At 44.5% G+C, this 25,530-nt stretch overlaps 1 protein-coding gene across 1 annotated transcript; it reads left to right on the plus strand.

The window, feature by feature from the left end:
* Positions 1-529: 529 nt before the first annotated feature.
* LOC113225120 (collagen alpha-1(I) chain-like) lies at positions 530-14,469 on the plus strand. The gene is made up of 4 exons (XM_026456064.2): positions 530-546; positions 10,643-12,018; positions 12,140-12,290; positions 12,358-14,469. Exon 4 carries the CDS (start codon positions 12,476-12,478, stop codon positions 13,283-13,285), a length of 810 nt encoding a protein of 269 aa, XP_026311849.1. The 5' UTR covers positions 530-546; positions 10,643-12,018; positions 12,140-12,290; positions 12,358-12,475; the 3' UTR covers positions 13,286-14,469.
* Positions 14,470-25,530: the final 11,061 nt, after the last annotated feature.

The following is a 25,530-nucleotide window of genomic DNA, read 5'->3' on the forward strand; positions in this document are numbered from 1 at the left end:
AGATGGGGTTTCACTGTTGGCCAGGCTGGTCTCAAACTCCTGACCTCGTGATCTGCCCTCCTTGGCCTCTCAAAGTGCTGAGACTGCAGGCATGAGCTACTGTGCCCGGCCAGCATTTTCTCTTAACAGTTAAGTCAAATCTATTCTCAAAAATGTTAACTTTTCAATAGGAACAAGAATCACCCATAGCCCATCACTCAGAGACACCCACTGTTAATGTTTTGATGTACTTCCCTGTGGTTTCATGTATGTGCCCATCTTTACGGTGGTCATACTCTTTTCCTTTTACTCTCAATGTATAGCAGAAATATTTCCAACTAACATGCTTAAGCTCATAATCAGCAAAAGTATCAACAAATGAAAATGTATTTATGGGGTAAGATATTTCTAAGCATTGTGACAGATGACAGTATGAGGGATAACGTTCCTCTAATTTCTCCATCAGCAAAAAAGGTTTATCAGAAACTGTCTTAACAGTGTGACATCCACTGCACACGTTGTGAAACAAGTGGCCATAATGCTGTTGGTTCTGTGGAGTCTGGATAAGTAAGCAACAATGAGGAAGGGGCCCGCGGGGGGGGGGGGGGGGGGGCGGGTGTGGGGGAGGGGCTCATGTGGGGGAGGGGCTCATGTGGGGGAGGGGCTCATGTGGGGGAGGGCCCCAAGTGGGGAAGAACAATGAACAGTTGTGAGAGATGCCCACAAACATCTGTGGACACCACGACCTCTGTTTTGCACGTAGCCCCTCCAGCACGACCCTATTAGATTTCCCTCCAGCCTGTTTCTTTGCAGACAGCCCCTTCTCTGCTGTGCTGCCTGTTGCAACCTTGCAACATATTTTCACACTTTCTCTAACAAATCTGCCTTTTATTTTTGTTTCCTACAACTATCTTGGTAAATCCTTTACCAACTGTGAAGCCTGCCCTGGTAGTAGCACCCATGACACATTCTACAGCATCGGAAAGACCAAAAGATCTTATCAAGATAGGAAATAAAACTAAAGAAAACTGGAGGCCTTTTGAGCATAATTTGACGATCATGGCCCTGTAATGTGGGTATCTCACAAGTGACTGCCTCTGCCTGGCTGCCCAGCATGAACTTGCTAACTAAGGTGATACTGGCCAAGCCTTCTGCTGTTTGCAGTACTGTTTCTTCTCTCCTTCGGTCTTACAGCATTTCAGTCATGTTTGGCTGTGTTTTCTTTCTTCTAATTATTTGAACTGAAGTAAAACTAATAGTTGATATTAATGATTTTGATTTTTTTCCTATTTTTTTAAAGCAACATTATCTTTTTCCTAAATGACAGTCTACCCAGAATTTCAATATGTAAGACAGAAAAAAGCAGACCTTTGTTTGGAAAGGAGCGGTGCCTAAAGCCAGGATCCACAGTTTCAGGTTGAGAAAATACATGATGGGCTGTTGAAACCAGTATTTTCTTTCAAATTACAGCACATTCAAATTTTACTTATGCTGATTGTTTTGCCAACAAAAATTCAGTTTTGCATAAACCATTTATCACACAAGGAGTTTCTGATGGAAATATCTGAAAATTTTTAGTAATCAAAAAAGTGAATACATTTGAAAAGTTTGAAATGAATGTTGGTTTTGTGGTGACACAATCTCTGAAAATTATTACTGTTCATTCAAGATGGAATGAGGAAAATAGTATGTGCCTGAAATCCACAGTTGAATATACTTCTTCTTATTTTTTTTTTGACACAAGATCTTGCTCTGTTGCCCAGGCTAGAGTACTGTGACACCACTGAAACTGACCCAATAGTCCCATAGACAGTTTTTTTTTTTTTTCTTGGAAAACCATATACATTGATCCTTCTGGTCTTAAAGCTTGAAATTTACATTTGTTTTACCTGAGCTTCTTCCTCAGGAAAGGACCTCCAGTTCTGGCAAAAAGTACCTAAGAACTGAAACTTACCAGATAATTATATCCAGACAATGAGATGCCAGGCCCTCATTCATCATGATTGCTTCCTTGCTCCTCCCTAGTTTCTGCTTTCTTACACATTATTATACTTCTTCCCTGCCACATAAACCCCTGATTTTAGTGGTCAGGGAGATGGATTTAAGACTGATCTCTCATCTCCTCGGCTGCAACACCCCATGAAAGCCTTCTTCCTTGGCAATAATTGTTGTCTAGTGATTAGCTTTCTGTGAGGTGAGTAGCAGGACCTAGACTGAACCCCTGGCATTTCGGGAACATGGTCACGGCTCACTGCAGCCTGGGCTCAATAAATCCTCCCATCTAAGCCTCCCAAGTAGCTGAGACCACAGGCTCGAGCCACCATGCCCAGCTCATTTTTGTATTTTTCTTTTTTGTAAAAACAGGGTCGGGCCGGGCACGGTGGCTCAAGCCTGTAATCCCAGCACTTTGGGAGGCCGAGGCGGGCGGATCATGAGGTCAGGAGATCGAGACCATCCTGGCTAACACGGTGAAACCCCGTCTCTACTAAAGAATACAAAAAACTAGCCGGGCTCAGTGGCGGGCGCCTGTAGTCCCAGCTACTCGGGAGGCTGAGGCAGGAGAATGGCGGGAACCTGGGAGGCGGAGCTTGCAGTGAACTGAGATTTGGCCGTCTCAAAAACAAACAAACAAAAAGGGTCTGTTTGTGTTGCTCAGGCTGGTCTCGAACTCCTGGGCTCAAGCAATCCTCTTGCCTTGGCCTCCCAAGGGCTAGGATTATACACGCGAACCACCACACACACCTGGCCTAGCTTTTTTTTTCTTTTAAAAGTTGTTGTGTATTTGTGTGGGTGTGTTGCGTAAAATAACATTAATTAACTTTATTTTTTTGTGGAAATGGAAATTGGAGAGAAAGTTAAAGGAGAATAAATATTTTGAGTTAGGAATTCAAAAACAGAAATTAAAAAGACTGAATTATTTTAGAGTGTTATAAATGTGTCATGCAATAGACTGAGAGGGCAATAAAGAACAGTTGGAAATTCCTCTAAGAAATCAATGATTTGTCAGGTGCAGTGGCTCACACCTGTAATCCCAACATCTTGGGAGGCTGATGCAGGAGGATCATTTAAGGCCAGAAGTCTGAAACCAGCCTGGACAACATAATGAGACCCTGTCTCTACAAAAATTATTGAGTCCTGGTGGTGCGCACCTGTGGTTCCAGCTACTCAGGTGGTTGAGGCAGGAGGATTGCTTGAACCCAGGAGTTCAAGGCTGCAGTGAGCTGTGATTGTGCCATTGCACTCCAGCCTGGGTGACAGGGAAAGACCCAGACTCTAAAAAACTTTAAAAAAATCACAACTGAGGCCGGGCGCGGTGGCTCAAGCCTGTAATCGCAGCACTTTGGGAGGCCAAGACGGGCGGATCACGAGGTTAGGAGATCGAGACCATCCTGGCTAACGCGGTGAAACCCCGTCTCTACTAAAAAATACAAAAAAAAAAAAAAAAAAACTAGCCTGGCGAGGTGGCGGGCGCCTGTAGTCCCAGCCACTCGGGAGGCTGAGGCAGAAGAATGGCGTGAACCTGGGAGGGGGAGCTTGCAGTGAGCTGAGATCCGGCCACTGCACTCCAACCTGGGTGACAGAGGGAGACTCCGTTTCAAAAAAAAAAAAAAAAAAAAAAAAATCACAACTGAAGAAATTCTTGCATTTCATTGATGTTGGAGAGACAATTGGGAAATGTATAGTGTCAGTTTTTAAAACCACACGTTGATCTTACTTAGAACCCTTCAAAATCTTCCTATTGCTCTTAAAATAAAATGCAAACCCCTTATTCTAGTGTCTTCCACCTATTCACCACATCCCTGTCCTCTTTCTGTCACGTAACTCTGAAGTCGGTCATTTCCTGTCTGTTTCCAGAATATTGCCAGACCCTCTTGCTTCCCAGACCTCTGTCCCCACTCTTTCCTCTGCTTGGGTGCAGTTGGTATCTGTGGAGGGTCGAATTGTGTTCTCCTCCTGCAAATTCATATGCTGAAGTCCTAACTCCCAGTACCTCAGAACATGGCCTTATTTGGACATAGGGTATTTGGAGATACAATTAGTTAAAATGAGGTCCTGTGGGAGTAGGGTGGGCTCCTTATCCAATATGATCAATATAAGTGTCCTTATAAAAAAAGGAAATGTGGACACAGACACCTGTGCAGGGAGAACACCACATAACCATCAAGACAGAGAGCGGGGTGATGCATTTACAAGCCAAAGAAAGCCCAAGCTTGCTGGCAAACCACCAGAAGCCAGGAGGTGTGGAAGTCTCCTCCAGAGCCTTGAGAAGGAACCAACTCTGTGGATGCCTCGTTCTCAGACTTCCAGCCTCCGGAACTGTAAGAGAATAAATTTTGGTTATTTAGGCCACTCAGTTGTGGGGCTTTCTTATGGCAGCCTTGGCAAACTAATACAGGACCACATCATTCTTCACGTCTTGACTTAAATCTCATTTCCTCAGAGTAAGCTTCTTGACCACCTAGTTGGCACAGTATTTTCTACCAAAGCTCCTGTTGATTTCCTTCAGAGCACTGAGACAACCTGTGACTGTTGTGTTGGTTTGCTTGTTTATCTGTCTGTTGCCTTCACCTTCACTAGAGCATCAGGGGCATGGGCGTAGAGGTCTCGTCTGGCTCTTGCTGTCTTCACAGCAGCTCTCAGAGTGCCTGGAGCATCCCCGTGCTCACTAAACATGGATGGTAAATGACGCCAAGATGAATCAAAGGTTAAGGAGACTGCGCCAAGAGCTGTGCATGTGAATTGCCATGCACATTTGGTATTTAGCAGAGATAAAGTTCTTTAAGGAAGTGAGAACTTTTAAAATGTTCTCAATCCTTTGTTTTATGACACTCTTCTGTCTTTCTGATTGGCAAATTTCCAAACATTTTCAAATAGAAAAAGGTGTACTATTCAGAACGCTATGAAGTTTGGGAAGGAAGAGAACACACTGAACATCATCACGCTTCATATGCTGAGACTAAAGGCTTACAGAGAAATAGTAAACGTTGTAGCAAATGAACAAAGAACCTGAATAGACATTTTCCATACAAGACATACAAATGGCCAACAGGTGTATGCAAAAGTGCTCAACATCATGAATCATCAGAGAAATGCAAATCAAAATCACAAAGAGATATACCTCCCTCCTGTTAGAAGGGCTATAAAAGGGAACCTTTGCACACTTGGTGGGAATATAGACAGATGCAGCCACTATGGAAACCAGTATGGAGGTTCCTCAAAAAATGAAAGTGGAATTACCATTTGTATAACAGTACCAAATGAAACCACCACGCAATCCAGCAATCCCACTTCTGGGTACATATCAAAACGAAATCAAACCAACATCGTGAGGAGATGTCTGCTCCCTTGTGTTCACTGCTGCACTATTTCCAATGGCCAAGATGTGGAAATAACTGAGTGTCCACCAATAGATGAACAGATAACAAATTGTGGTTCATATATACAATGGAATATTATTCAACCATAAAAAAGAGAAAGAAATCCTATCTCATTTGCAACATGGATGAACTTGGAAGACATTATGCTAAGTAAAATAAGCCAGACACAGAAAGACAAATATTGTGTGGTTTCACTTATTTGTGGAGTTTATAAATGTTAAACTCATAGAAGCAGAAAGTAAAATGGTGGTTGCCAGGGATTGGAAGTGGAATGGAGAGGTGTTAGCCAAAAGATAACTTTTAGTTATGTATAATATCATAAGTTCTGGGAGCTAATCACAGCAAGGGGTTGGCGGATGTTTTAATTCATTTGTGGTAATTGTTACACAATATATGTATCTCAAATAATCATGTTTACTTTGAATATGTTCAATCTTTATTTGACAATTACATATTTTATTTTTACTTACTTAAAATATTTATTTATTTATTTATAGACAGGACCTCCTTCTGTCACGCAGTCTGGAGTTCAGTGGCATGATTATAGCTCACTGCAGACTTGAACACCTGGTCTCAAGGGAACCTCCTGCCTCAGCCTTTCAAGTAGCCAGGACTCTAGGTGCACACTACCACACCCTCCTAATTTTGTGTGTGTGTGTGTGTGGAGACCGTCTCGCTATATTTCCCAGGCTGGTTTTGAAATCCTGTCCTCAAGTGATCCTCCTGCCTTGACCTCCCAAAGCTCTGAGATTATAGGAATGAGCCACCATGCCTGGGCGACAATTAAATATTTTAAAATAAGAAAACAAACATAAACGCTATTAAAAATTTCTTCAAATATACAGATGACCAGTGAACCAAGTAGTGTCCTCAATTTAGGTTACAAATTTGAAATGTATTCTTTAAAATATCCTTAATACCCGAAACTATTATAGTAATTGCTCTCCAAACGTCAAGGCAAAGCTATAGACACTGTGTCCCTCTGTCTTTAAAGGTAAAAGGACTACTTTATAGTTTGTCACCAGAGAGAAATAATGAATATTTCACATATTTCACAGCCATTTGGGAAATTATGCCAAAAAACACTTCAGGAAGTTTTCAAAGTTGAAAGCCTTCCTTTGGGGAAGGAAAAACACACGCACGCACACACACACAGACACAGACACACAGACACAGACACACACACAGAAATCCAGGCAATTTTAGAGAATGTGTTTTCCCTTCAGAACAGGGCAGAATGAGTATTACCCAAAACTGGGCAATATATTAGTCAATGTAAACTCATGATTTTCAGAAAATAGTTGCAACAAAATGACCCCCACTTCCCAGTTTCTTATAAAATGGAAGGAACTATTACATAAAGTAATAGTCGAACATGCTCAAGAATGGTTCAACTTGAGGCCAATGACCTTTGAACTCTGACTGATAGTTCTTTCAATCCCATCACTGTTCTATTGTCGCACAAAATTTAACTTGACTTTGTGTTTATTCAACTTGGACTTCACAATAATGTTCTTTGCAAGGCAGGACTGTTATTATCTGTGGCTTTTGTATTGGCAACTGCTCTGGCAAGCATGGAACCCTCGTTTTCCATGACTCTCTAACCCCCTAAATTGCAGCACCTCGGAGGGGAGCCCCAGTGGCCAAGACAGAAGTGGTCCTAGTGATCCTGGGAGAAAACTGAGCATCAGCTTGCAGACCTGCAGTTCCTGATTTAATCACAGTTATAAATACTTAGGTTTTCACGTATACACCTTCCCGTTACGCATTCCCAGGTTGAACGTACAGTTCTAAAGTCTGTGATTATAGGTGGAGATGATGTCGGTGCCATCACTCGGATGCCACGGTGGAAATCAACATGTCAGCCTACCAGACTGTAAGCAAACGGCTTAGAAGGCTGGGACTTTCATTCATTTGGTTCACTGCTGTATCCCTAGTGCTGGGAAATGTTCCTGAGCACTCAACAAATATTACTTGAATGATTATTTTATGAAACTTTGTTTCAATTTTAGGAAGCTAAATTAAAAACCCATTTGAAAGGGGTCAACTTTGAACGTGTCTTTACATTTCTTCCTTAGCAAAGATCCACTCGGAGAGATCTGGCACTATTGTGCTCAAGTCATATTGTCCTTACCCGACTCCCCTGAAAACAAATGAGTCCTAAGGCGGCCAGGCAGAGCTTTTAGGATGTTCCATCCCACAAGTGAGATACAAACATACTTCACCCAGGAGATGACTCTAGTTTCACTATACAAGATCCTTCAACTTTTTTCACATTAGACTGAAGTGTTAGGTCAGATTTCCTCAGTATGGCAAAGGTGACTTTTTTTTTGAGACGGAGTCTTGCTCTTGCTCTGTCGCCCAGGCTGGAGTGCAGTGGCACAATCTGGCTCACGGCAAGCTCCGCCTCCCAGGTTCACGTCATTCTCCTGCCTCAGCTTCCCGAGTAGCTGGGACTATAGGCGCCCGCCACCACGCCCGGCTAAGTTTTTGTATTTTTAGTAGAGATGGGGTTTCACCGTGTTGGCTGGGAGGGTCTCGATCTCCTGACCTCGTGATCTGCCTGCCTCAGCCTCCCAAAGTGCTGGCATTACAGGCATGAGCCACCGCGCCTACTTTTTTACACAGGCTTCCAGAAAGGCTGTAGTTTCCACAGAGATTCATTATTACATGCATCTCATCAAAGGGCTAAGAAATCTTCTCGACTGTATCAGTACCATGTGGCTGTTTTGGTTCATTGGTACATATTTGGTTTGCAGTGACATGTCATCAAGGGCCTAAGAACAGAAATTCATTCTATCTTATGTTTTATGAGTTTAGGGGCCTGGAAAATTGCAAGCAACACCCATGCTTCAGGGAGGCCCTGGGACTAAGGAAAGGGGGGCAGTCTGTGAGTCCTCCAGTTTCCCAGCTCATCAATGAAGTGAACAGTGCAAGGTTGTGGAAAAGATGTTCTCTCTGATTTGGGACATATATCATTTGTTGCACCTGAGGCATGTGTAGGAGTTAATGTGTCCAGAGCTCAGAAGTTACAGATTTTGAGTCATCAGCAAATAGTGATATCTGAAGCCCTGGGCGTGGAGGAGAGCACCCAAAGATAAAGCATGTAGAATGAGAAAATAAGAGGGTTGAGGAGAGAATGCCTGGAAACACCATAATTTAGGGGGCTGGCAGCAGACGACGAGCCGGCCAAGAACTAGAATAGGACAGCAGGCTGTCACATGGGCATCGCGGAGAGCAGGCTGCACAGTCAGCATTCTTAAATCCTACACAGAGACGGAGGAGATGAGGATTGGAAATGGTCCCTTAGAAAGATCACTAGAAGGAAATACATAAAAATATCCACAGGTCTATTCCTGACTAGTGAGATGTCAGGTGGCTTATGTTCTTCTTTCACCATTCTTGCATCTTCCAAATTCTGTACAAAAAGACACTAGTTACATTTATATTAAAAAGCTATTAAAATATAATACAAGACTCTGATCAAGTCTGAAATATTTTATGAGAGCATGATGAAAAGAGCAAGTAATTATTAATTCACAAGTATTTCGGTGCCTGTGTGCCGGGCACCATGCTAAGGATAAAACGATGAACAAGAAGACAGCTCTGTTGTTTGACAAAAAGGAACGGAGGCTGGTTTGGCAACGGAGGGATGTAGGGCTTGTGGGGCACAGTGGCAGGAGATGAGGCTGGAAAGGTCGTTTGGTGCCGGATTACAATGGACTTTATGTGTCTTGTCAAATAATATGGCCTTTATTCTGAAGGTTACAGAGAGGCTTTTGAGGGGGCAGTGTTAGGTTTGGAATTGTGCTTTACCTGAAGTTAATTTTCTACTGAATTTTGGCAGTAGTGTGGCTGCTGACCTGACGAGGTCCAAACAGGAGACCAGGAGCACAGGCAGCAGGCAAGTGCAATAACTGAATGAAGGCAGTGCCCTGGGCATGGGCCAGGTCCAGAGATATTTAGGGGTAGTGTCAATAGGATATGACTGATTGGATGTATGTTGCACAAAGCAGGACATTAAGAAAAAAAGGAACAACAAACTTCTTCCTGCTTATCAAAGACCATAATTAAGGCAATTGCCTTTCCTGAAACATGTTCCTTTGGAAGTCAAGCATGAGCATCACAATAGTTTGGAAGTTATCTGTACCCAGCAAGTGAGTTTCCAGTTAGCCTCATGCATGGATAAGTGGTTAGGATGCAGGATACAGGTTCGTGGCCCCAGCCCTGTCTGGCTCCCCTGAAATCACACCACAGAGGCAGCTGCCTTTTATAAACACAAGGCAGGCAGCGTTAGCTGGTCCAACTAGACCTCATTATTTCTTTCACCTGGGGCCTGTGCGCAGAGGCTGATGACATGAGAGTGGAATCTCACGTGTGTGGTGAATGAGAAGTTCAAAGTGACACCTTGCATTCCTCCCTTCCTCTCGACTCTCCTCTTCCCGCTCCAGGGAAAATAAAGGAAGATGATTGTTTTGGTACAGGAAAAAAAAGAATACTAGGTTTTTAACTTGTGTCCCCGGGTTAGGTAAAGAATGACTATTCTATAGTTTGTATAGACTTTACCTTAGTGATCATTGCTATATGACATAAGAAAGTCAGGGGCTGGGCCAGGCGCTGTTGCAGGTCTGTAGTCCCAGCTACTTGGGAGGTTGAGGCAGGAGGATCGCTTGAGGCCAGGAGTTCAAGGTTACAGTAAGCTATGATATAGCACAGCCTGGGTGACAGAGCAAGCCCCTCTCTCTGTCTCTTTTTATTTTTGAGACAGAGTTTCCCTTTTATTGCCCAGGCTGGAGTGCAGTGGCACGATCTCGGCTCACCACAACCTCCGCCTCCTGGTTTCAAGCAATTCTCCTGCCTCAGCCTCCCCGAGTAGCTAGGATTACAGGCATGTGCCACCATGCCTGGCTAATTTTGTATTTTTAGTAGAGACAGGGTTTCTCCATGTTGGTCAGGCTGGTCTCGAACTCCCGACCTCAGGTGATCCTCCTGCCTCGGCCTCCCAAAGTGTTGACATTACAAGCATGAGCCACCCCGCCCGGCCTACCCTGTCTCTTAAAAAAAAAAATGAATATTACAATAGAGGGGATAAGGAATAATGTGTATGTGAGGTCTATTTCTGAGACCAGAGTCACAAAACAGAATCCTGAGCCCTTAGCTATTTCCTTACCACACACGTTTACTTGGATACTTTCATTTCTCCCCCCAGTCTATGTAATTCAATACTTTCGTGACAGAGAGGTGTTGGAGTTTTTTTCTTATCTTTTTTTTTTTTTTTTTTTAAGGCAACTGTTTACATACAGCCAGCTATGGTCTCCCAGGAAGGAACTTTCTCTGTTGTGTACAGAAGTCTGGGAAAAGACCTGATGAAACTGCATGCGAGGAAGAAACAGGTCTAACTAAATGTGCATCTATACTTTTTTTAAAGCAAGGAACCACAAAGGGTAGGTCCCAAGGAAGTTGCATTGCTTGCTGCACCTGTCACGGGGGCTGTACCTTCTTCTCTCATTTATCTCCATTTACAGCCTTGAACACTGAGGCCTTCGGCTTTGGCTGAAAACCGAGGCCAAGGGTGCCCAGACAGTGAGTTAAGGAGGCCCAAGCCGAATTTTGCTGGAAGTGCTCCAGTATAAAGCCTCTCTCAGAACCAGCCGCCACCAAGACGTCTTGAAGTCAAAGTAACTCACACCCTTGTCCACCTCGCCCTGCAATGAAGAAACTTCGGTCGCACAAGCTCCATAACTCATCTTGGCGTGGGCTGTGACTTACTGGGGGATGGGCCTCCTTTTCGTTCTAGCTACTAAGTGGAGCGGAGTGCCAGGTGGTGTCAGAGGGCGGGGCGGCCCCTCCAATGGTGGCACCCTCAACCACGGATAAGGTTCCAATTAGGTAAGGACGCAAGCAATGCTGTCGTTTCGGTTGACGCTCCTTTCATTCCTTGGAAGTGGTCAGTGTCACAAAACGAATTTTCATTCGCTCTAAGCAGTCACACCAGCCCTGCTAACCGGATGGTCGGAGCCCCGTGCTTTCGCCGGACGCCCTCTTGGAACCTTCAGGCCACCCTGAGGATGGACAGTCGGGTGCCCGCCCTCCTCCCCTACCGTCGCGGGCCTGCGCCCCCCACCCCGGACCGCGACTCGGGCGCTCTAGCGGCGCGTGCGGGCGCCCCTGGGTGCGAGCCACCGACTCACGAGCCGCTGCTTGTTACTCCCGCCGCCGCGACCTGGGGAAGCGAAAATGAAATTGACTTTTCCGAGAAATGATGAAAGCGGCGCTGCCCGCCAATGAGCTGCGGCGGCGAACTTCCGCACCTCCCGGCCGGGCGCTCGCGCCCTCCCTCCGCCTCCACCTCCTGGTTGCACAAGCTTGAAACAAACACTGGGGAGGAAGGGCGGAGGGAGGAGGGCGGAGAGGGGAGGCGAGGGAGGGAGCGCGGCCGGAGGAGGGCGGGGGGTGGGGGGATTTCCAGCCGCGGCTCTTCGCAGTTTCCTCTCCTTGTTTTGCTTTCGATCTGGACTGTTCTCAGGCAAGCCGGGGAGTAACTTTTAGTTTTGCTCCTGCGATTATTCAACTGACGGGCTTTCATTTCCATTTCACACACCCTAGCAACACTTACACCTTGCGGAATTGTATTGGTAGCGTGAAAAAAGCACACTGAGAGGTAACATTTTTCAAATAATAGTTGTGACTGTGCGTGTGTTTCTCTCGAGGGCATGTTTCTGGGGACTGTGGGGGGCCGTGTGTGTATGCGTGTCCTGATGCCTTGACACGATGTTTTGCAGACGGAAAATGCCGGGGTTCATAAATATTAATACCGATTTTTGGAGGAACAGTCGGCGCAATTATGGATCGTCTGATTTTAGGGGAAGCAGGTTCTGCTGCTGTTGCTGCTGCTACTGGGGCTGCTGAGGCTGCGAGGAGGAGGAGGAGGAGGTAGAGGGAGGAGGAGGAGGAGGAGGAGGAGGTTGGTGGAGGTTTAATTTCACTTTTGGATTTGCAGATGCGGAGAGGTGGCTCCATCCACACAGACGTGCTGTGTGTGCTTCTGCGCCCCAGGTGTTGTGTGTGGGGGTGCAGGTCCGCTGGAGTCGGGCCTCATTTAAAACAAAATTGTGTGTATGTGCGTGTTTGTGTGTGCGCGCGTGTGTGTGCAGCCACCGCCGCCAGCGGATCCGAAGGAGGGGAGCGGGTCCTTCTCGGTGCCCGCGGCGGCGTCTCTCCAGGCTGCCTCCAGCGTAAATAAGCAGGCACCGCCGCCCGCCCCGGCCGGGAGGAGCGCCTCCAGCCACGGCCAGAGGAAACTTGCCGGGGCGCCCCGCGGCGGTCCCGGGGCTCGCCTGCCTGCCGGGCTCGGAGTCGGGTCGCGGGCGTCGGGTGCCAGCGGCCGGGACGGGAGGGCGGGCTCCGAGCCGGGCCGGGCGCCGGGCCTGGCCGACGCGCCTTGCTTCCTGGGGGCTGGGCCGCCGCCGCCGCCGCTCGGAAGGGACGCCGCGTCCTCCTTCCCGCCGGCCAGCGCCCGGTCGGGCCCTGGGGCTTTGTCATTGCACTTGTCCCGGCGCGCGAGGGGCTCGGGCGGCGCGTCCCGGGAGGGCACCGCGCCGAGGGGTCAGCCGCCCGGGCCGCGGCCTAGCGCCGTGCGCCCCCGGATCCCCGCAGGCGCCCCCGGCCGGCCTCGCGCGCTGGGCCTGACCCGCCTCGGCTGCGGAGCGGGCGAGGTGGGGGCGGGGAGCCTCCGGGGACCGAGCGGCGCCGTGGGGGCCGGCGTCCCCTCGGGGTCCCGGGGCGCGGGCCGCGGCGGGGTGGGGACGCGAGTGCCCGCCCCGTGCCCTCCGACCCGGCTCCGGGCGCCGGGTGACATTCGCCCGCTGGCCGAACATGGTTGGTGCAAAGCCGCGGCGGCCGCCACTTCCTTTCCGCCTCGCCGGTAGGGCTCGCCCACCGAGTGAAGCCGGCGGCGGCCAATCGCGGCGCCCGCCCGCTCCCAGCGGCACGGTCTGGGGGCCGGCGCCCGCCAGGGCTGGGGAAGCCGTTCCAAGTTCCAAGGGTCGCGGGTGTAACTCATGCCCCTCCCAGCACGCGCCGGCGTCCCCCCTTGGCCCCCGGTCTGGGTGCGTTTGCCACCGTCTCCTCCTTGTTCCCTAAGAAGCGGGGGAGGGGAAGGAGGCTGGCAGCCTGGGCCGGGCGCCAGGGCCGTGGTCGGGCACCAGGTGAAACGCCCGGGTCAGTCTGTGTAGGCCGGACCCTTGGCGATCGGCTGCGGATGTGATCCCGGGGACTGGCAGCCGAGGTAGCTCAGAAGAGCTAGGTGGCTTTCGCTCTTTCTAACCCGCTACTGTCTGAAACTTGGGGACCTATTACCCGCCCCCTCCCTCTTCAACCACCTCCCTCCGGTTGCTCCTTGTCCTTGGTGTGGAAGGAGAAAACTCAGTCCTAAATGAGGAAAAGTGGTGCTGGCATTTCGTCTTCAGCCACCGGCCTCCCTATGGCTGTGACTCGTCTGCTTTTGATGAATGGCCAGGAGGGATGGAGGATCGTTAGATTTCCTGTTGTGGATTTTCAGGAATCACCGAGACTGCTGTCAAGCCTGCAGTCAGTTACTAGTTTTCCTATCTACTGTATGTTCTCTTCGAGCAGTTCAGTTTTTGGTGCTTAAGGGCAGGTGCACAAGGGGGTCTGGGGTTAGACCAGGCAGTGGATAGCCTTGATGCCAGGCAGATGCGGTTATCCCCACCAGGCCCAGAGGGTGACTCTTTAACTTCACCGCGCACAAAGATTCAGGATTCTCTGATTTCCCCAACTTTCCTTTATTCTTCTTTTAGGGGGAGAAGGGGCAAAAATAGAAACCTAAAAAACCCTGGGAAAAGGAACCTTTTCTGAGGAAACTTCAGCAGATGGAATATTTAAGACTTGAACTGGGATCTCTAGGGGGAAGGTTGGAACATCTATTGATTGATGTGTCAAAGTCCGGAATTTCACTGTAATTAGTGAACGATTATAACTTGTAACTTTGTTGTGTAAGAAATTACATTTTGGTCTCTTAGATCCAAGAGTTCTTGTCTGTTACGATTTGTAACTGCTTGTTAAAATTAAACATTTACATATTTCATTCTCAGTGAGTTGTCATTTTTTTGTTAGAGAAAGTTCCAGTTATTTCAGATTTACTTACCTGTAAAAATGTCATCATAATCAAAAGCAAGGATTTGTAGTCAAACTGGAAGCAAATTATGGCAAACACATGTGTGCCATGAAGTTCTGACAGCCCTATGAACAATGGTCCCACCTTTATCCCACTTTCTGAAACACTTTATTAGGCAAATAGCGTACCAGAGTGAAAGATGTTTAAACTTACTGGAAAAATAGAAACTTTGGATACTCCACATTTGATGTGCCTCAATTTTCTCATGTTACCAACGATGTTATATTTTTATTCTTAACCTCATCTCGTACAAAACTTTGTTGTTTTTAGAGCATTTTCTCATAATATGCTTTTGATAGTGAAAAACCACTGTACTCTATCTAAATTGAGTATCTGGGTTATAGTTCCCTTATCTGCCTTATACCAAAAAGGGCTTAACAAAGACAAGGTAATTTAGGTAGACACTCAATAAATATCCTTAGCACGTCTATTAAACGCCAGACACAGTGCTAGCCTCTGTGTACTCAGCTGACAGCGAGAAAGACAGTATCTTTACGCTAGGTTGTGTTCTGGTTAGTGAGCTGACCATTAACAACAAAAAAATATATACAGTTATTACCTTTTGGGGTTAGCTGTAAGGAGGGTAATAATAATTCTTAACTGTCTCATAGTGTTGCTTTCATGAACAATCGAGATACTGTATATGAAAGAACATTGCATAAATTATGGCAGTCTACAAATGTGTAAGGCATTAACTTTCAAAATTCTATCAGATTATTCTTAATGTAAAAGGGCCAGATAATCACGACTGGATTAGACACTGTCTTTCTCATGGAATTTCCAGCAAGGAGGGATTTTACTTCTGAGAGTATATAAATAATGATAAAAGATTAAACATGGAATAACTTTTATGTAAAGTATCAAAAAATATTTAACAGTGAAATCCGATAATTGTCAGTGAATTTCTTCCTTTCAGAAGGAAAGTTAGGTGGTATCCATGGAGACCAAATGATATGGAAATAATAGTGATTGGACCAATGTATTTTCCCTCTTTATATCATAAGAAAATCTTCCCAAGCCTCTCTGTGCTTTAGTCTGAATCTTCTTCACTCTCGTGTCAGCTTCTTCATTATCTGTCATTGCAGGTGTGCACTGGGCTGATGTTAGTATTTTGCTTTTACCATCTTTTTTTTTTTTTTTTTGAGACAGCGTCTTGCTCTGTCGCCCAGACTAGAGTGCAGTGGCACAATTTCAGCTCACTGCAGAACTCTGCTTCCAGGTTCAAGCAATTCCTGTGCCTCAGCTTCCTGAGTAGTTGGGATTATAGGCGTGTGTTACCATGCCTGGTTAATTTTTGTATTTTTAGTAGAGACAGGGTTTCAGCATGCTGGCCAGGCTTGTCTCGAACTCCTGACCTCAGGTGATCTGCCCACTTCAGCCTCCTGAAGTGCTGGGATTACAGGCATAAGCCACCGCACCGGCCTGCTTTACCATCTTGGCTCATGTGCATTTATTGAATGCTTACTGTGTGCCCAACACTGTATATGTGACAACATACATGAAAGTAAATATAACTGATAGTATATATTTATAACCTATATTAAAATACATAATATATGCAAATAAACGAAACTGTGGTGAAATGTCAGTTATCATTAGTAAAAATTAGTTCTTCTTTTCATCTGTATGGGACACGATGTTCCTTCCTGCACAATCATAGGAGGTCAGGACCTTCTGTCTCTGCCTGCCCCGTTGGCCCCCTATGTTTGGCCTGAGTGCAATCAGTGGTCGGTGCATGATGCCAGCTTAATGCATAGTGTGCTGAATTGAGGAGTGGCTCTGGTGGCGGGAGTGACTGATGGAAAAGTGGGTGAGGAGGTTCCATCAAACTTTATCACCAAAGAACAAAGAATGATGAATAACATACAGGGTCCAGATTTGAACATGAAGCCAGTATTTTTTATAGAGTACCAAGGAAAACACACAAGCAGGAAACCCAGCTCACAGGTCCCCTTTGTCCCTGGGACTCCATCTGGGGCTCTTTGGATTCAGAGCAAGCAGCAGGCCTGAAGTCTTGGCATTGACCTTCAAAGATCCCCTAAAAGTAATGTTTCCCCTCAGAAGCTCCATCTTATGACAAACTGTCTCTGAAACAAATTATGTTTATTTAAGAAGACTTCATGTACCCTTTTTTTTTTATTAGAGTCAAAGTGTCACTCTGTCGACCAGGCTGGAGTGCAGTGCCTCGATCACAGCTCACTGCAGGCTCAAACTCCTGGGCACAAGTGATCCTCCTGCCTCAGTCTCCTGAGTAGCTGGGACAACAGGCATGTGCCACCCCAAAGCCCGACATACATTTTTGTGTAGAGACGGGGTCTCGCTATGTTGCCCAGACTGGTCTCAAACCCTTGGCCTCAAATGATCCTCCCTCCTCAGCATCCCAAAGTGCTGGGATTACAGGCATGAGCCACTGCACCTGGCCCTTGTGCCCATTTTTATTCCTCAGAAACACATATGACTTCCAGTCAGAACTCCTGACTGCCTTGAGAAAACTGGTGTCATCAAATCTAGTTGATCTTGTTTAGCCAAATGTAGAGACCCGTGGTGTGTTGGACAGGCTGGCCAGCTCTGTGTAGAGAAACTCACCATCCCGTGAGACTTTCTGAGGCACTGAGACTAGCCGGGGCCATCCATCAATAACTTGAGGTCTACTTGGGGATCCAGGGACCCCAAGCAATTATTTTAAATGAATAATTGATTTTGTTAAGCGTAGTAACACATGCAATAGTTTTCTTAAATGCAGACATTGTGTTATTATTTCATTTGTTTATTAAATATTTGTTGACAGCCAGCAGTGTACAAGGCTCTGTGGTGGAAGGTGCATGAACTCAGATGCCTAGAGTGGCCTTTTAGTAATCCAGTCACTTCCCCCTTTGGAAGTTTTCACTCTGTAAAACGTGGCTGGATAGTTCTGTCTTCCTTAGGAGACAACCTTTGTGTGTAATGAAAATCGCCTGGGGAGGGGACTTTTAGAAATTACACAGGACCCTTTAGATATGAGATTATCTATAGCCCCCTTTCCCCTCCTTCCCCTTCCTGCCCTGAATAGCGAGCCTCTTATTCACCATTGGATCCCTGTTCCCTAGTCTCTCTCAGGTGTGTGGCCAGAGCAAAAATGGAAAGCCACTGAATCAAGGGTCTCTTCCCAGGGCCAAATAGTTGATCTCTTCCTTGGCTCAGATGAAACCTCTTTCCACATTTTAAAGAGCTCTTTGGACAGGGGCCTGTGGTCACTGCGTTGGCTCTGCCCACTTGACCTTGCTTGCCCTACAGAAATGGGACTCATGTTAAGTTTGTGATACATTGAATTTTCCTTTTTTTTTTCTTTTTGGGACAGAGTCTTGATCTTGTCTCCTGGGCTGGAGTGCAGTGGTGTGATCTCGGCTCACTGCAACCTCCGCTTCTTGGGTTATACTGATTCTCCTGCCTCAGCCTCCTGAGTAGCTGGGATTACAGGTGCCCCCACCACGCCCGGCTAATTTTTGTATTTTTAGTAGATACAGGGTTTCGCCATGTTGGCCAGTCTGGTCTCGAACTCTTGACCTCAGGTGATCTGTCTGCCTCGACCTCCCAAAGTACTGGGATTACAGGTGTGAGCCACCATGCCCAGCCGAATTTTCCATTTTGAAGAGGCAAGAAGGACTTTATTTTATTTTATGTATTTGCCTCTGTCCAGGAAGGCCATGGACAATTAGGTGTTTGGTCTGGTTTTGTTTCTGTTTTGGTTTATAACTCTTTTATCAGTTTAGTGTTCCCTTCTGATAAGCAAGAAAGAGCAGAGTTGACAGAGAATGTCTGCGGATAAGAAGCAGGTGTGTGCGGTTCTTTCTGATTATGGATTCTAAGTATTTTTATCCCAGAGGCAAGACTAGTTCAGCAAAATACCTTAATTTAGGATTTTGTGTGATAAAAGCCTGTCCTGTTTTCATTAAATGAAGATTTTTTGAGAATTAACTACTTTCTGTATAATTTTCATAAATGATTTCATTTGGGCATACTTAATACTCTGTTGCTATCTGCTGAAGGCATTTGATACTCGCACACCTAATGCCATCAAAGGAGAGATGAACGTACATTTTACTTTGTTCTTATTGAGCCTACATTTTAATTGTTCTTATGAATGTCAGATTTTGGGAAGATCCAAAGAAGTACTCTGTAGATAGAGTACGCTGTCCTGGTCCCCTAACCTTACAATCCTACCGATTTTCCCATTTCATGAGATTGACCTTTCAGATGAGGAGGAACTGCATACAAATTGCTTTATTTCAAGTAATATCTACCTTGTTATTTTTGAAAGAGTTCTTTTGTCCTTTTTATCCTAGATCTATTGGAGAAGATGAGAAAAATTCAGTGGTGATAAGAGAGCGTCTTAACACCTAGATATGGTGGGTGTGTCGGGTGATAGGAACGGGAGGCTGTTGGAAAGTGAGAGTTGGGGGATGGGGTGATGGAAACAGGTGACTAGTGCCTCCTGGATTCTTGAATGGGAGAGAGTGAAGAGATAATCAGGCAGGGAGATTTTCTGCACAAATGTCACTGAAAGAGTGTTAGAGGTCGGAGGGGTGAGTTGAAGTTGGTTAGGTAATTAGTAATAACCCAAGGACCAGTCAAAAGACTAGAGGACTGTCCGCTGCTGACTTTGGGGTTAGACCCTTTTATCCTGGGGATGATAAAGGCTGATGGGAAAACTGCTAGGCAGCTGCTGACATTATTCTACAAGGAAACGTGAAGTTGTGAGTAGTTGTCACTTGGAGACATGGTTGAAGTCACCTTAGGGGTACAGTTACGTTGCTACATCATGACATTTAGGTCAACAGTGGACCACATGCATGACTATGGCCCCATGAGGTTATAATATCAGACTTTTACTCTACCTTTTTCTATGTTTAGATACACAAATACTTGCCATTGTGCTGCAGTTGCCTACAGGCCTCAGTACGTAACCTGCAGTACATGTTTGCAGCCTGGAAGTCATAGGCCATACCATAAGCCTGGGTGTGTAGGAGTTACACCATCTAGGTTTGTGGAAGTACGCTCTGTGATGTTCACACAATGACAGAATTGCTTAATGGTGCACATCTCAGAATGTATAACTGTGCCGGTGTTGATGCATTGTTTGGGGATGGGGAAATTGATATTCACTATGTGAGGCCCCAAACTCAATCTAAAGTTGCCTTTGGAGGCATCCACGGAAATACTGTAATGGCTTTCTTAGGCCCTTCTCCCCCCATACCGATCTTCCTTGGTACTGGTTTTATTTTTTATTTTTAAATTCTTGAAAGAATACATAATAGATGTACATATTTTCAGGGCACATGTAATAATTTAATGCATTCATATTTGTAGTTTGTAATGATAAATCAATGTAATTATGCTATTCCGATTGTGGGAGGTAAATAGGGAATCAGGGACGTAGAATGGGCTGATAATGTGTTTTCCTAAAGAACAGATGGGACAAGTTAAAACTGAACTGTGAATTCCATAACTGGGTAGTGTGGGTCACTGAGTTGGGCACTCGGTACTCCACAGTGACTGTAGTCGGGATTCTACATTGAAATAAACTTTCTGGAATTTACCTTGGTGCTATATACTTAAAGTCTTAAAAACGTTAAGCTCTCTGTTGCAGTAATTCTGCTTCTTGGAACCTACTTACGTGAAGTAACCAGAGATGGGAACAAAGATTTATGTACAAGGATGTTTATTGAATTAGCTTCTGTTATATAAAAACTTGGAAACAACTTAAATATCCAACAGTAGGCTCACATTTGAACGAATTACGGCACATCCAGACAGAGTATAGGTAACTTACAAAGCTCGTGTTTTCGAGCAGCATTTAGTGATGGGAAAATATTTATGATCTATGTTGGCTGGGTGGGGAAAAAAGAACATGAAATTGTGCTTCTAATTTTATTTTAAAAACGTCTGTGTATATTGGTGTATTTTAAAAAACCCGGAAGGAAACATATCTTTCTGATGGTGGAATTGTGAGTGTTTGGCTTTTTTTTCTCCTTGAAACATTTTTGTATTTTTCAAACTTAAAACAGCAAGCACAATTACCAATTACCCTTTTAACCAGAAAAATATTCTCAAGACAGTGCTAATATGTCATCTCTGCCCTGACCTCTGGTCCATGATAGGTTAGGCAAACCACACTGGGTGCTGCTGAGGAGGAGGCTGTGGGTGGACGGGGCCATTCTCGAGCCTTTCTGCCTCCGTGTGTGGACCAGGCTCTAGAGCCAGGGCTTTCCTAGCTGGGCTCTTGGAAGCCCTTGTCCTCAGTAGCTGTGGCTACTTGAAGACACTTAGATGGGTGGCTTTTTGGTGAAGTTGGGACATAATGTTTTGTCAGTAACTGTGACGGGCTTGAGATATGATCTCACTTTACAGTTAACATTCTTTATACATGTGAATACTGCGGAAACACAAAACACCTGGGTAGGAGAAGAGCGTTCCTTGTTGGTATTTACAACTGGGGCAACAGTCTCAGTGACACTGCTGTGGCAGGCCCCTAAACCTGGACCCTTAGGGGACACTGAAAACTAATGGAATGTACATGTGGGCTACACTCTGTTGACAGGGACAGAGCAGCTGTCCCTCTGCCGTCCCAAAAGAGAGAGAGAAAAAAAAGAAAAAGGAAAAGGAAAAACAAACAAACAAAAACCACCTTAGCTCCCCTGACATGGGATGAAATGTTCCAGGGATCTTATCCCCACCTTTTAGAATGTGAGACACTTACAACCTGGGGATGTCTCCAAGATCTGTTTTTCATTCCCTTTGAAACACACATGCCTAGGCAGCTAGGTCTTCCTAGCACCTTGGGAACCAGTCCAGGCTGGAACTATTTGGTCCTCTTGAGGAGATTAGAGGTTTTATTATCCTTTTGGAAAAGAGCATTTAATGTACACAAATGGCTACAGATCTAATTCCCATGGTAAGCGAAGTATAAAATGTTTGTAGGGGAAGTGAGAGTGAACTTTCCCTATCTTCACATCCTGTACTTTCCCTGTCTTCATGTCCTGTCCATTCCCTGTCTTCATATGCTATACAGTCGCTATCCTTCATATCCTATATGGTTCCTATATTCATATCCCATACATTCCCTATCCCATACATTCCCTGCCTTCATGTCGTATATGTTCCTACCTTCAGACCCTTGATGGTCCCCATCTTCCTACCCGATACATTCCTTGTCTTAATGTCCTAAACAGTCCCCATCTTCATATCCTATATAGTCCCCATCTGCATGTCCTATACATTCCCTAGCTTCATATCCTATACCTTCCCTACCATCATGTCCTAAACGGTCCCTATCTTCGTATCATATGCATTCCCTAGCTTCATGTCCTATACATTCTTTCCCTTTATATTGTATTCATTTCTGTATCTTAGGAGGTGAAGGCATTTTATAGGAACTCTGAGGAGTCTGGAAAGAAGCCTGGGAAGCTTTATTTTCCCCTCACACCTGCCTTTAAAAGGCCCCTGTTGGAGAATGACAGTAGAACTTAATCAGAGTGTGGCCTCTGACTTTTCACAACTGAAGATCTCAAATCTCCAATTTTTATCTGAAAATATATTAGAATAGTTTCACTCTCTTTATAAACATGGAGACGTTTTTAGATTGCTGTGGAAGTAGGATTGGGCGTGACCATTATGAGTTCAGAGGCTGAATGCCGTAGCACAGCCCATCAAAATACATATATATACACACATATATATACATACATATATATACATATGTACATATATACACATATGTATACATATATATACACACACAATATTGTCCAATATGAATATAATGTGAGCCACATGTATAGTTTTAATTTTCTAGTAGCCATTTAGAAAAGTAAAAAGAAGTAGGTAAAATTAATTGTCATAATATTTCTCATTTAACTCATTTTATCTAAAATATTTCAGTATGTCCTTAATGTAAAAATATTAATGAGATATTTTACATTCTTTTTTCATACTGAGTATTTAAAATCCTATGTGTCCTTTACACCTATAGCCTGTCTTAATTCAGCCCAGCCACATTCCAAGTGCACAGTAGACCCATCTGGCTGGTGGCTACCATCTTGGTTGGTGCAGCATGAGGAAATGAATCAAGGTGTGAAGAGAATACGGGGGAAAGTTCTAGCGCAGTCCTGAAAGGACTGAAGGAAAGTAGAGTTGGAGTGGTTGTTTTGGTCGCAACTGTATGAATCTGAATCTCCTTGTGCCTCTCCCCACAAACCGTAGCTGATCTCTTTAGCCTGAAACAATGAAATGCTCTGAATTTCTGTGGAAGCAGCATACTGTACGTCCCATTCCTACGGTAGTTAGCTATCTGCATCTTGATGAGATGAATGTTTTCTAGACTCTTGAACTGTTAAGAACATCTTTGATTATTTGGAGTTTTCCATTTGTATCACCTATGTGGTAAGTTATTTGAGAGCCAGGATCCAGTCCAATTTATTTGCATTCCTCACCAGTGTTTGGCACCTTTAAGACCTAGATAAATATTAGTTTATTTGATTTTCAGCTGTAAAGCAAAGGTTAGCTTGAAAGGCTGAATTCCAGCTCAGGAAGGATGGCACAGATCTAGTTTGTACTAGAAACCTAATGGTATATGAATTGAGCACATAAACATTAGGATTTGTCACTTTGCATTAGGATTTGTCACTTTGTATTAGGGGTTCCACACCCAGAAGGTGAAAAATTGTTTGGTTTTTCTCCTTTGTATCCAGACCTTTAAAAAATCTTATCAGTTCATTCTTTTGATGTTTAAGTTCCAATGATGATACTAATACCTTCTTGTAAGTATAAATAAGCTAAATTTGGTGATGAACCAGAGATAAACATTTGGAAGCTGCTACTTTTTCCATGGGTTCTTTGTTAACAATAACTTTGTTATTAACAAACACAGCCCATGACATCCACGCCATGAAATTCTTTTGAAATCAAGTATAGTATTTTACAGTTGCCTTCATTTGTTCTCTTTGACTGTAATTGTTGGGTTGAAGCAACAGACTTATCCAGAGAGCCAAGGCAATTTATTTTTACTGAAGACTACCTAAGAACTGCTTAGGTAGCTTTTCTCTGCAAGATTAAATGCGACCTTCATGGAATCATGTTAGCAGGGCCAGCAGCTAGAAAAATAAAGACTAAACCAAACCTTCAGCAACGAAATTCCCAGCTGCTCAGTGGCTCAGAGCTTTCCTGATTGCTTTCTTCCAATGAAAACACTGTAGATTAGTTTTAAGTGAATTCTAGTAGGTTTGGGGATTTGCAACTGACAGAAGAACAGAAAAGCATAATCTCACTTTAAAATAATAGTCCTGAAGGTAAATCTTTATTGGCTTTTTCTTGGGATGCTGGGATTTTTGTTCATATGGGAAAACTTAACTCATACACACTGTTTAGCTGACCTTTGAAGGTAAGGCCCTAGAAGGCACACGGAGGCTGCACACCTGGGGATGTGCATCAGGACTGCTGCTCCTCTTCTCTCTATTGTAGAGGCTGGAAACTTGGCGAGCCTGCAAGGAAGGCTCCTGTAGGGAATGTAAATGACCTGCTCTTTCCACTTTTGGGTGCCATCATCCTGATGATTGGTGAAGTCAGGGTGAATTGGAAATGTTATAGGAGAGGATTTACTTAACTTACAGGTGCTTTTAATGCATTACGATTTTTTTTTTTTTCTTGAAAGTCGTTGCAGTTTGGGAGATGGGGTAGAGGAGAGTGCTCAACTGAAACAGTTGACTATTTTGATCATTCATCCATTCAGTCATTTATTTAGCGGGTGTTTATTCTGTGCTAACTATATGTAGAGGGAGATATAAAACGAAAGAAAAGTAACCCTCTTGGATTTGAGGTAGCCAGGTAGGTAGATGGTCTACATTCCTTAGAGTTAGGAGCCTAATTTATCCAGATAGAGAAAACACAACTAGGCGAGTAAGATGACAGTTCCAGAAACGATTTTACTTATCTGTGAATCCCTTTTAGAGTTCTTCCATGGGCCCTGTGGGGTTGTTTCAGATTGTAGGGGAAGCCACAGTGCTAATGTGACAGATTTTTTGCCAAGTGTATACATTTTATTTTATTTTTTTTTAAGAACAGATTCTTAATAGACTATAAAATAGGCATAAAACAATGTATTGTTTTGTTGTTCTTTCTGTTTTCCACAATTCTCCCACATTGAGTTTGGAACGTGGAACTATGGTCTGGTGTCTTTTGTCATTAAGGAAAACTGATGCGGTTAAATCCTGATAATTATCTCCCCTGTCTACTTCCCCTTCCCTTGTGGGGAGACACTGTAACCAGCAGAGCTGCAGAACCAGGACTCCTGCCCCCCACGGTAAAGTGAAGGAAGCTGATGAAAGATATCCGGGAACTCCTGGCACTATTGTTGAAATTTTTATGTGGATTTGAAATAATTTCAAAATAAAAAGGTTTGTTTAAGGCTTCCCATTAGTGCTCTAGAGTTACTGTTGCTTATTTAAAATAACAGCCTAATAGAGTATATTTGTAAGTTCCTTTGTTTGCTTCCCCACATCGATCTAAAAAGGGATTTTATGTAGCTCTTTTTCTAGGTAGGTTCTACTTTCACCTTGAAGGGGAAACTGGCCCTTACTTCATTTTGAAAATGCCTCATTTTCTCTCTTTGCGTGTGTGTGTGTGTGCGCGCGTGCATGTGTGTGTTTGACCATAGTGAATATTTAAGTTGCCTGAAATTAAGGAATAATTATCATCCATAAAAGGACTGAAGGAAACAGTGGCAGCAAGTAGGGAATTCATAAACGCATGTTGAAGCATTCTTTTTTAAACTGTGGTAACATTTACATAACAAGATTTACCATTATAATCATCTTAAAGTATATAATTTGGTGACGTTAATGACATACACAAGGTTGCCTAACCATCACCACCATCCATTTCCAAAACTTTTTCAGTATCTGGATCAGAATCTCTATACCCATTAAACAATAACTCTGCTTCCTG

Source organism: Piliocolobus tephrosceles, chromosome 3 (assembly GCF_002776525.5).
Source record: "Piliocolobus tephrosceles isolate RC106 chromosome 3, ASM277652v3, whole genome shotgun sequence".
NCBI classification, from domain to species: Eukaryota; Metazoa; Chordata; class Mammalia; order Primates; family Cercopithecidae; genus Piliocolobus; species Piliocolobus tephrosceles.

Coding starts and splice junctions, on each gene's coding strand:
- LOC113225120 (XM_026456064.2), top strand. CDS start 12,476: ATGTGCGTGTTTGTGTGTGCGCGCGTGTGTGTGCAGCCACCGCCGCCA.